Raw genomic sequence first — 12,734 nt, 5'->3', positions numbered from 1 at the left:
CTGGTGGCTCAAATGGTAAAGAAGCCACCAACAATACAGGACACCTGGGTTCGATCCCTGGTTTGGGAAGATCCCATGGAGAATGGAGTGGCTACCCACTCCAGTATTCTTGCCTGCAGAATTCCACGGACAGAGGGGCCTGGTGGGCTACATTCCACGGGGTCACAGAGTCAGGCATGACTGAGTGACTAACACTTGAACAAGTCAATGAGTCTTTGAAAACTCCGACATAAAAATGATTTGGATTTCAAAAGACACTCTCAAGAATGTGAAAAGACAACCCACAGAATGGGAGTGGTGCCACTTCACACAAACTTGGATTGCTATAATAAGCAATTTATAATAACACGGTGCTGGTGAAGAGGTAGAGAAACTGGAATCCTCATATACTGCTAGTGGGAACACCAACTGTTGCAGCCACTGTGCAAGACAGTTTAGTGTTTCCTCCAGAGGTTAGGCATGAAGTCACCATTGTCGCTCAGTCGTGTCTGACTCTGAGACCCCATGGACTGTGGCCCCCCAGGCTCTTCTGGACCCTGGAGAAGGGAATGGCTACCCACTCCAGTATTCTTGCCTGCAGAATCCCATGGACAGAGGAGCCCCCAAAATAGAAACAATCCAAATATTTATCACTGATGAATGAATAAACAAAGTGTGGTGTACCCCTATAATGGACTATTGTTTAGCCATAAAATGAGATGAAGTCCTGATACATGCTACAACATGGAATAACCTTGAAAGCATTAGGCTCCGTGAAAGCAGCAAGTCACCAAAGGCCATCTATTATGTGATTCCATTTATATGAAATATACAAAGTGGGCAGACCCATTGCGATAGAGAGTAGATTGGTGGTTGAAGCCTGTGGGGATGGGAGAGATAAGACCATTAATGGGCACAGGTTTTCTTTATGGAGTGATGAAAATGTCCTAAAATTAGATGGTGGTGATAGTTGTACAACCTTATGAGTGTGCTAAAAACCACTGAATTGTACACTTTAAAAGGGTGAATTTTATGATATGTAAATTACAGTTTTGATAGTATCTAGACTTAGATACATTCAAGGTGACTGACTGACTGCCTTTCCTCTCAGTGTTGGACCCAGCACACTTACCTGAGAATGGCTTTATCCTAAGATGTTAAGTTTTTGTTTGGCCTTTTTTTTTTTTCAAATTAATCTCCAATCCATCTTGGCAAAAATCAGTCCCTGGGTGCCTCTAAGATGTTTCATTGGTTGTAATCCCCATTCCACTCTGTACTAGATCCAGTCTACTATTCAAAGGCTCCATAAGGCTGCAAGGGTCACAAACATACTCAGGTTGACTCAGGAAACCCAGGAAACCTCATGGGAACCCAGGACATGTAAGGGCAGCTCCAGCAACCTAAGTATTGTTATTGGCCCTTCTCCTGCATCAGCCTCTCTGTCTGTCTCGCTTCTTGTATGTATCCTGCATCCAGAGCTCTCCACAAGGGAGGCTCTTATTCATTCACAGATCCCCAGTTGGCTGGAGTTCCTGAAGAGTGCACACTTCAGATAGATAGTTCCTTATACAAAGAGGACCCCTGGGGCTGCTGTCCTCATGAGGAGTTGCATGGGGTTAGGAGATCAAGTTCTCTTTTCTAGTATGCAAAGCTCTTTTCATATGTAAGGAACACATTTATCAACAAAAAAGTCAAGGTTGAAGCATCCGCTGGCATGTTTGGGAAATACACTGTTTGGGAAATCTGCCTTCTTAATAACTAAACATTCCAAAGTATTTAAGAAGCCATGTCTAAAATCCTAATTGGTTCACCAATTGCCCTTTCCATGCCAGGCACTAGGGATACAGTAACAGATGTGACACAGAGGACAGAGAACATGGGTGAAGCTAGTCTGTGACCTCGTGGAGCTTATAATCTATCAATTTCTATAGATCTATAATCTAGTAAATTATAAATCTGTAACCTAGTAAATTTTACCAATGATTTGTTAGACATGAAGGGAGAAGTATAGGTGAGACTATATAGCTGGGAGATCTAGTCTGGCCTGGAGCATCAGAAAAGACTTCCTTGAAAGGCATTAGTGGAAATTCCTTGACAATCCAGTGGTAAGGACTCCATGCTTTCACTGCCAAGGTGCCAGTTTCATCACTGGTCAGGGATCTAAGATCCTATAAGCCTGTGGCACAGCCAAGAAAAACCACAAAAGGACTTTAGTAAGAGGGGAGAGGGGGCAGTGGGGAGGAGGGCTTGCTCCATGCACATCCCATGGCCCTGGGCTGGAAAGGATCTTGATGAGGCTGAGATGGTGGCAGAAAAAGCAAAAGGAGAGTGGTGAGAAATGCAGCCAGAAGGTCATCCAGGGGCCGTATCACATGGGGCCCTGAAGGCCATGGCTCCTCCTCTTTTCTCTGACATGCACTGTGCTGGTGATTTTAGGTGCATAGATCCAACCGTCCAATCATCTGCAAGGGCTGCAGAAGAACCTTCACGAGTCACCTGTCACCGGGGCTGCGGCGCTTCGGGCTGTGTGACAGCTGCACCTGCATTACAGATACGCACGACGACGATGACGAATTGATGCCCATCAACCTCAGCCTGGTGGAGGCGTCGTTCGAGAGCCAAGAAAAGAGTGACACAGACAGTGACTGGCCGATCTATGTGGAGTCTGGGGAGGAAAATGACCCCGCCGGAGAAGATTCTGACGACAGACCCCAAATTCAGCCCAACTTATCTGGTGGAGACACACTTACGTAGCAGTAACTTGGTGGAGGAGAGGGTTTAGAATTTGTTCTTGCTGATTCTGTGAATGAAAGCCACCCTTTGTCCAATGGCGTGGAACCCTGAGAGGAACATTTTTTCACTGCCAATTATTTGCATTTTTGTTAGGCTGCACAGTGGAGGTTGGATTCTGTGACTCAGAGGACTAACGATTTTTTAGTGGTGCCCCTGGTTTCCGAAGGCTTTCTGAGTGAATCAAGGTTGGCCCTGAGGCTTGCTGTTTTTTCCAGAGCTATGCATCCAAACTCTGGATTGGAGAAAGATAAGAAAACCTCTATAGCTGTTTTTGTAGTTTCTCAGTCTTCTGCATTCCTATGTCGTCATCCTCTTTCTCTGAAAAGGTGGGCAAGAATATATTAAATTTCGAGATCAATCTTACCTCTGCCAAGCCTCTCCTGATCAATTCTGTACTGTAACTTTCTGGTAAAGTGTTAAGCAGAAAGCTTGCTTGATTTAAGGTAGGCAGGGCTGTCTGGCTTTATGATTGTAAAAGGTACTTTCTAAATCTAAGATTGCAGTTTTAGAGGCTGAGGGTATTTATGTGCAGACAAGCATGGAAATGAGCTGAAAGGCTCCTTATGGCACTGTGACTTGCCCCCGTCAAATTACATTTTAAGTTAGCCCCAGGAAGGGAGCCTGAGAGCCCAGGTCTGGGTGGTTTCCCTGTCTGGCTTGGTGTTTGACGATTGTGCGCACACAAATAACCCGTTTTACGATCATAAAGCAAGTCATTTGGGCAAAGCTCAAAATGCTCCTCTGTGTTTTCCAGCCATTTCTGAGAGCCACCACTGTGTAACCTGGCAATGCAGCCATCACTGCCATTCTTTTACTTTATGAATAGAACTTTAATTGGAGGGAAAGGGTAAGCCTACATAAGCAAGTTATATTTCCAAATTGTTTACCTTTAAAAGATCATCTGGAGGGAAAGGGAAGGTTAGTAGAAGAACAGGTTTTTAAAACCAGTCTGTTCTTTATTCACTTTGCAGCCATACAATTATTCTAACAAAAGAGACTGTATTTCTTTAAAAGGCTAAAGAACAAGAAGTATTATGGATTAAAGATATTTCAGGCACTTCCGTAATTTTGTCTTATGTTTAAGTATCCAAAATGGATTTTAAAGGAAATTCCTTTTCTTCCTTTAATTTTTTGGGACCCCATGGACTGTAGCCCTCCTGGATCCTCTGTCCATGGGATTCTCCAGGCCAGAATATTGGAGTGGGTTGTCATTCCCTTCTTCAGGGGATCTTCCCAACCCAGGGATTGAACCTGGTTCTCCCACATTATAGGCAGATTCTTTACCGTCTGTGCCACCAGGGAAGCCCTCCTTTAATTTTACTATATTTCAAAAGGTAGTAAAAAATATCACTTTCTACCTCTTTAACCAAAAAAATATAAATTTGCTTGTAAAAAAATGTTAGCATTGAAGGGTTCAGAAAGTGTTTAGACCATGCTTCTCAACAGAAGTTGGAACCCCAGGACAGTGCTGCTCAAACTGTGGCCTGAAACAGCTTCAGCTCCATGAATTCCTGGATCCCAGTCCATACAGTAGGGCCATACCCTGGCCTGCAGTTGATTGGAAATTTAAAAATGGGTCTTTTGGGAATTCCCTGAATCCAGTGGTTAGGACTCCATGCTTCTGCTGCAGGGGTCCTGGGTTCCATCCCTGGTCGGGGGACTGGACTCCCTGGAAGGCACACTGCGCAGCAAACTGAAAAACCAACAACAAAAAAATGTTACCTCTTTTATCAGAGGTAGTTGGAAAATTACTGTTCTAGGTCAAGAGTTACACACAGAAAATTATCAAGGACCAGAAATACTTTTCTTACCAGAAATGAGACTATTAGTGTTGTTTTAGAAGAGGAACCTTAGCAAGAGGGAAACCTAAATGGAGGTGTAAAAGATATACTTTGCAAGGAGTTTTGTTATGTTTTGCTTTCTTTGTCTAAAGTATTTCTGATGTTTTAATTTGACCTTTCTACCTCACAGCTCAACTCTCAGCCTGCTTTCTCCAGCAGAGCAATGATCCTCTCTGGTGACCCCATGATCTATTCATATCCCTGGGTGCAAGATAAAGCATTTTACATTAGAGATTTCACTCTAAGACAGTGATTTTCAACTGGGGGTGATTTTGCTCCCCAGAGGACCTGTATCCGGCAGTGTCTGGAGACCCTCTCAAGTGTCATAGCTTGGGGTGGGGTGCTGCTGGCATCCAGTGGGTGGAGGCAGGGATGCTGCTAAATGCCCTACAAGGTATAGGACGGTCCCTACAGCAAAGATGAATGTAGTCCACAGTGACAAGAGTACCAAGGTTGAGAAACCAGCTGTAAGATAAAGCAGGATTTAAAAAAATGATATCTTTAATGAACTTAATTTTATTGTACATTTCAGGCTACCTTTTACCTTCATAATATTTATTAGATCCTTATGCTTCTCTGGTGGCTCAGATGGTAACGAATCTGCCTGCAGTGCAGGAGAGCTGGGTTCAGTTCCTAGGTCAGGAAGATACCCTGGAGAAGGGCATGGCAACCCACTCTAGTATTCTTGCCTGGAAAATCTCATGGACAGAGGAGCCTGGCAGTCTATAGTCCATGGGGTCGCAAAAAGTTGGACACAACTGAGCAACTTACATTTTCACTTACACTCCCACAAGTTTTGAAAATAGTGGATTCATTAAATGAAGACACTGAGGCCAGATGATAGATGGTCCATGACTTGCCTGAGATCTGATTAGATGTGTGATGTGGAAACTTAGAAATTCTGATCTGATTCGTACTGCTAGAACTATTACTGGGCTCTGATTTTAAAGTAGCAAAATCATTGAGAGGAAAATGGAATGTGAAGCTTAGTATTTAAACAATTCTATTTCTCTGTAATGTCTCAGATTGTTACATTCCTGGTTGGCTGTTTGGAGTTTGTGTGTTGGCATTGGGAATAACTAGATTTGGTAGTTGAATTCTATTACATTTAAAGGAGATAATTCCTCTGTATGGACTATCAGATCATAAACTGCCCGCAGTTTTAAATTTATGTTCACATTTGGTGGTCAGTATTTTTAACCTACACAGTGTCTCTGAGGTTTAATTTGTGGAGTTGGTGATATTTTTATAAGTAGATTCATAGTTTTTCCAATGCAGACCATTCATGATCTAGTTTATATTTGGCATCTTTCTGGCACATTCAATCCAGATCTTTTTGTCTTCTATTACATATATTGAATGAATGGGAACAAGATTCTTACTTGTAATGGAATTTTAAGATGGCATCCTTGGACAGTTGTTTCTCTTGGGAAAAGGGAACAGGCTTTCAAGGCAAGGGTTAGAAAGGAATGAAAATAAGGCACATTATCTGTAATACATTTAGAAATCATCATCATGGCTTCTGGTCATTTAGTGGAAAGATGCCATTCTGATGTAAATATTTTGGTGGTCACTAGACTTTGAATATTCCTTAAGAAAGCTATTGACTTAGTGGTCTGCAAAATATTGTGAAATTGAGTATTCTGGAGGATATACAGGTCAGAATACAACAAAAGTGTTTTGTTGTTGTTGTTAATTGATGTTGTGATAAACCCCATGGAGAGAAAGGCAACTGAGTGGCCTTCGGTCACCTGAATTGCTGCTGCTTCATTTGGACTTCTGAGTTGTTCTTGTGTGTCCTCTGTGCAGTGACAATATATTATCTCCGTGAAGTCTAGTAGGGTGGGGTAGGGAGGGGCACAGGGTTGGGGTGGGTGAGAAGTTCCCATCACACTGTTTTGAGCATCACCACTGTACTTTCTGCTGTTGCTTGTCCCTTGTAGCTTGCTTTGTGCTTTCACAAGGTCACACTATCTTCTGACTCAAAAAGGAGGCTGCTTTATTCAGCTGCTTATGATAGTGTTTTCATTGATTTTTGTTCAATATTTCCACCAAATATGGCTGTGTTCTTCACACCTCTCATTAAAGTTCTGACAATTTGAATTCTTTTCTTCAAATAATGCTTCTGTAGAGATAAATGGAAAGTTGTTTGGCAGGGGTGGCTTGGTTAGTTTCTAATATGTTCCTAGTTTTCAGAGGTGACACTAACTCACACCATTGTGATCAGCTGATATGGAGTCTTCATAACTTGAGGAGGACATTTAGCATCTGTTCTGATCCTCCAGATGGATAATATTACTACTGCCAATTCTTCATGGGCAATTGTGGTTTGGGGGAGCAATTTTTGTACCCATCATTTGATTTTTTTTTTTTGGTCCTCTCTCAGTAGCATCTTAAAAATCAATGTGGGTTAGGATTGGGGTTCTGTGCTTATATGAAGAAGGTTTAGCAATAACTAGCTTGGGGATTTTAAAGGCAGGTGTCAATTTGAGATAAATGTCTTGGTGGCATGTAATGGATATGGATTATATGTCATGCCGACTGTGAAGGGCATAGTTAGGATTTTTTTAGAAGCAGAACATGCTAGAACATGCCAAGCAGTTTCACATCTTTCTACTACCCATGGTCTCTGTGGAGCTTCTTCTACCACCAGAAACAGCAAGCAAATAGTAATAAGGTGCTTTCCAGGAGGCTACTTGGGCTCAACTAGATGTTTAGAAACAGTCAAACTCATAAACCATCGCATCAGATTCACTAAGAAGGAGATAGGATGGTGGACTTTCCCTGGTGGTCCAGTGGTTAAGGATCTGCCCTCTAATGAAGGGGATGCCGGTTTGATCCCTGGTTGGGGAACTAAGATCCCACATCCCGCAGAGTGCCTGAGTGCCACAACTAGAAAGTCCGTGTGCTAAAGCTAGACCCGACACAGCCAAATACATAAATATTTTTTAAGAAACAAGGTTATAGGATGGGAAGCATGGCTCATCAACAGGGCAGAGCCAGATATTACTCTTTCCTCAGACCTCAGAGTCCCTGCATCTGTCTGTATGGCTCAGGTGCAAGGAGATAGACACACATCCCGCAAATATGGAAGCTCTTCTGGCTTAAAAGCTTCTTGTTCCATGGGAGCGAGTATCTCTTATAACAACTCCACTGAAATATCTTCCCCACAAGAGACATGTCTCTTCCAAGAGTCACAACAGATAGGGAAGCCCAGAGCTGTGGCTTCCTATCAGGCATTTAATAGTTCTCCCAGTTTACAGTTTACCAACTCGGGATCATTTCTACCATATGGAATGTTGCCTAGCAATGTGGTTGATATACTACTCTTCATTAGGTTGCTGGGGGAACAGAGCTGGAAAATTAAACCAAGGTTAAATTCTCACACAGAAGGGGAAAATGTTTTGTTATACCTTTGCCAAATGGTATGCTGAGCAATTATACAACAGATACTACGCCTATTTCCTATAAAATAAAGCCAGAGAAAATTCCTATAAAGAGATGGCCTACACCAACTTATTTTTCCTTCCTTGAAGAGTATTCATTCTTTGTACTTAGTTACTTGTGATTAATACACTCTGCAAATTTTGCGGAGGTGTATTTAAGAGTTGGATAAATGGTCCCACCAAAATGTCTTGTATCCTTTTGCGCTACTCAGCATAGGCAGGTATAGTGTGACATCCTATAGGGACATCATTAAATGGAAATTTCTGGGGATTCCATCATTCACACCTTGATAGGAACCTGTGACCACCTGGCAACCACCAAACACCAGGTTTTTTATATGGTGCCTCTTATCATTGGATCATGTGGTGCTACTCTTGCCTGCTTCTATTGCTCCTCGCAGATCAATAAATGAGGACAGCCGGTTATTTATTCAACAGGTATCCAGTAATTATTTATGGAGTCCTTGTTGTTTGTCAGACACTAGGGGTACCTGTGAGATACATCAATGAACAAGCACAATCCCTGTCCTCAAGGAACTTGCAGTGTGTAATCAGGGAGGCTAACACTTAAACCATACAGTTTGGGGTGTGACAGTAGAGGCAGGAACAGGGTGTTCTGAGAATGCTTGGGCAGAGTGTCCAGCCCAATCTTAGAGCCTTAGAGAAGACCTTCTTGTCTCTTGTCCAATAAACTCCTACCTTTGGGATACAATTTATAAACAACTCAGTTTCTGATATTTCTTGCCTTTTTCAAACATGGTAGCTTTGGATATTAACAGTGTTTAAATTACATATTTTATTCAATTATATATAAATACTACAAACATTTCAGAACATCCTAGTCTTTAGCAAATATGCATCAGGTGCTATGGTTTTCTTATTTAAGAAACAACAACAACAAACAACTTCCCATCATCTCCACCCACTGTAATAAGTTAGAAGAAAGGTATTGTTCCTGTGACAGATGGAGGAGCCCCATTGCATATGGATTGAGTCTTGGTTGGCCATGTAAACTAGTTAATTCCCCAACCAGGTACATACAGAATAGAACCATTAAATCAAAGGACTGGAGATAGTCTCCTCCAAAGAGATTTTATAGAGAGATGAAACAACTAGTATTTAGTTCCCACACAACTAGTTAGGATCAGAAGCCAGATCCTGCCAAGCCAATGCTGATAACAAACAAACATGTCTGGGCAGGCAGCAAAGACCATCTGTAGACAGCATTTGTTTCCTTGGGTACCTATCAGACTAAAATTACAGCAGAGGAAAATGCTATTTTAGCCTCATGTGGCTTTGTGTGATCCTGGCCTGAATTCTTGTAATACTTAGACAGGGAAGGGGAAGTCACATGTTGAACATAAGGGAGTTAATTTAATTTCTTTTCCTATAATACCCACACATATTTGAAACAACATAAACTACCATCAACACACAGCAGATCAAAATTTTATTGTCTACTTATTTAATATGTATCAGGTATTTGATATTAATGTATTCACTTTTTTAAAACTTTGAAATTACAAATTAAAAAATTTACAGCATTATCTTGAAATTACTTTTTCCAACCTCTCTAGCTGATTTTTGAAATATAAATTGGGTATGATTCAGAGAAGGTGACAAGGATAATCATATTTGAAACAAAAACCCACATATTTTAAAGACAGTGACCCATATAATATGATATTGAGTAAAATTGTATTTTAGATATTTCTTGACTCAGTGGATTTTAATAAATCTATTATAAGAGCTAATTTTATTTAAAGCTGTGTGATAATATATGAAACTTCAAAGTAAAACAGATTAGCCACTTGACGATCTGAAAATATCTAGAAGCAGTGATCCTGGTTATTAATGAAATAACAAGTTTGGGATTAAAATGAATGCAAATCATCTTTAATTTGGTTACATCAACCTGGGGGTAAACAGGAAATAGTCTCAAACTAAATTTTTGTTTTGATTTCCAAGAAGTCAGATTAAGACACCCTGATGACAAATTTGGAGTAGAAACAGTACTATCCAAGTTCAAGGAAAAGTCTTTTGTTCCTTTATTGCTCATTTTGTCTTCAGAAACAAGTGTAATTTAACTGACTTTTCAGGGCATATATTTTACATGAAATTTTATGAATATAATATTAGTTAAGAAAGAAAATTCACAAAATAAAATAGAGCTCCAAATTAAAATTAATTTAGAAGATAATTAAGACTTATTAAGAAAATAATTAAGAAAATAAATAGAGCTCTAAACACAAGAAGCTTCCATCAACATCTTTTCCCATCTCTCTGTCCCCTGATGTTAGGACCAATTACTTCCTTATATTAGACAGTTTCTGAGCAGACTATTCCAAGCCAGGACATTTTAGATTCTGTGATGGAAGACTGACCACCCCTTGATGAGTGGGTGGTGTGGGATGCAAAATAAGCAAAAACTATGGCAGATAACACAAAAATCAAAAGAGGCACAGCCATTCTAAGTGCTTAGCTCTACAGGCATACACTTTCCAACAACTCTTAAAAGAAAAATAGAAACTGACTTTATTTTTAATCCACAAGTTTCCAAGTGGATTAGTTCCTCTAACAAAGGCACTTGTCAATACTGCTATCAAAAAAAGAAAAAAAAAAAGACAAAGTTGGAAATGATCCTGATCATTCAAACAATAGCAACTGATTCCTTCTTTTTAAGGAGTGGGGAACTTTCTGCTTTTTGCAATGGAATTGGTCTTTATGTTATAGTGGTTATGTACCAGATATGTTTATACGATTCAGTGTTGTGCACATTGTGTGTTGTTTTGCTATTTTTACTTTTTATTTATAAAGAACTAAAAATAAGACAGAATGAAGTAATAAATTGGTGGATATAATCTATATAATCTAGACCTGACCTCATTTCTGTTGTTTTGACATTCCATTTTTAAGATAAATCTCTAAGTCGTGTGCATATTTTTGTTTTAAAAATTATTTCTGCTTAAATAGTTTTAAATATTTATCTTCTAAAGACAGGAAGTTGATTCAGTGTTAGCAACGTATTGATATAATTTTACATTTTAAAAAATGTTGAGGCAGGTTTATTTAAGATTGGCTGGGCTCACTGCCAGCTCTTGAGAAAAGCATTTATAGCTTATAGACTTAAAAAAAAATTTCCACATAATAATATAGAACCACTAACACTAGATACACTTTACATCTGTTTGAAGACTCAATTTCATTTAGTAATAGGCAAAAACAGTTACTGTCTAGAACACAGGTTGGGTCAAAGCTGCTAGCTGCCTGGTTTTGGCAAATAAAATTTTATTAGAACACAAGTCCACCCATTCTTTTCCATATTGTATATGCCAGCTTTTGCACTACGGTGGCAAAGTTGAGTGGTTGCAACAGACTTTTCATCCATGAAGCCCAAAGTATTTGCTATCTAGCTCTATATAGAGAGCTGTGATTTAGAATGTTGGACAGGACGTGAAATCTGTTATTCCTTATGTAGAAATGATGAAGGCAAGGTAAGTTCTATCGATCTGGTGAGCATAACCAGAATTTAAACCAATCTGTGAACATCACTAGGATATAAACAAGTCTGGTAGGTATGAGAATCAGTGGAGGTTCGCAGCTGATGTATATGAAGCGTTGGCAGGAAGTTGCTGGAAGGATCTGACCAGGAGAAAACAAGTCATTTGTCTCAGCTTCAATGAAGTATGCCTGAGCCTTCAATGTGAGAGCTACAGGCAGAAACTAAATGAGCATGATGCAAGACCTTAGTGAGATGCTAGGAGCTCAGACTTCACTGCTTTGAACATCTGATGCCCAAAGCTTGAGACCAAGTGGGAGGGCAGGAACACTGACTGCTCTGCACTTCTGTAACTCTGCACTTCCTTGATGTGTTCTCAGTGGGCTTCCCTCATAGCTCAGTTGGTAAAGAATCCACCTGCAATGCAGGAGACTCGGGTTCGATTCCTGGGTTGGGAAGATCCCCTGGGGAAGGGATAGGCTACCCACTCCAGTATTCTCAGCACAGCTGTGGCTCATAGGCAGTAGCAAGACAGGTTAAATCTAGCCGGATAGGGAATTCCCCGGTGATCCAGGGAACTGGTTAGGACTCTGTGCTTCCACTGCAGGGGGCATGGGTTTGATCCCTGGTTTGGGGAACTAAGATCCTGCAAGCTGCGTGGTGCAGCCAAATCAATCAATCATCCAGCTGGACAGCCTGTAATGGTGAGCGCTGCAGGCAGGTGGGATGTCAGCTTTCCCAGGCACTCGTGAATTCAGCAGCAGCAGATAAGCAAGTGCTCTTCCTGGTCAGGGCACTTTCGGTTTCAAGGAACAGGCACTCAAGCAAGCTTAAGACAATGGTTCTCAAAGTATGGTTCTAGTTCTAGCAACATCAGCAGCATTTCTAGAGGCATTCGGATGCAAACGAAAGCTTGAGAACAGTTTTAAGAGCATTTATTTCAAGAGATAAATGAGTGACATTATGAGCGTCCTAGGAGAGCAAGTCAGCAGATCATCCGAAATTCGAAGTCAGGAGTGAGGCTATTATGGTTCTTGTTCATGCTTTTCGTCTGCCTCTCTATGCCTGTGTGAGGCTCCCCAGCCATTCTCAGACTAGTTTCCTTCCGCCACCATTCATCAGTTCTAAATGACTGCTCCAGCCCCTACCTGTCCTTTAGTTAAAATCCTCCAAAGG

General features: G+C 40.8%; 1 protein-coding gene across 1 annotated transcript in view; it reads left to right on the top strand.

The window, feature by feature from the left end:
* ZBTB8B (zinc finger and BTB domain containing 8B) overlaps positions 1–10,929 on the top strand; it is a 29,796-nt gene extending 18,867 nt beyond the window's left edge. The window contains exon 4 of the mRNA XM_070774464.1: positions 2,416–10,929. Coding sequence (XP_070630565.1) covers positions 2,416–2,733 — 318 coding nt within the window. The 3' untranslated portion in view covers positions 2,734–10,929. The remainder of the gene's footprint in view (positions 1–2,415) is intronic.
* Positions 10,930–12,734: the final 1,805 nt, after the last annotated feature.

Source organism: Bos indicus, chromosome 2 (genome assembly GCF_029378745.1).
Source record: "Bos indicus isolate NIAB-ARS_2022 breed Sahiwal x Tharparkar chromosome 2, NIAB-ARS_B.indTharparkar_mat_pri_1.0, whole genome shotgun sequence".
Lineage (NCBI taxonomy): Eukaryota > Metazoa > Chordata > Mammalia > Artiodactyla > Bovidae > Bos > Bos indicus.
This window is presented reverse-complemented; position numbering and strand designations above follow the sequence as displayed.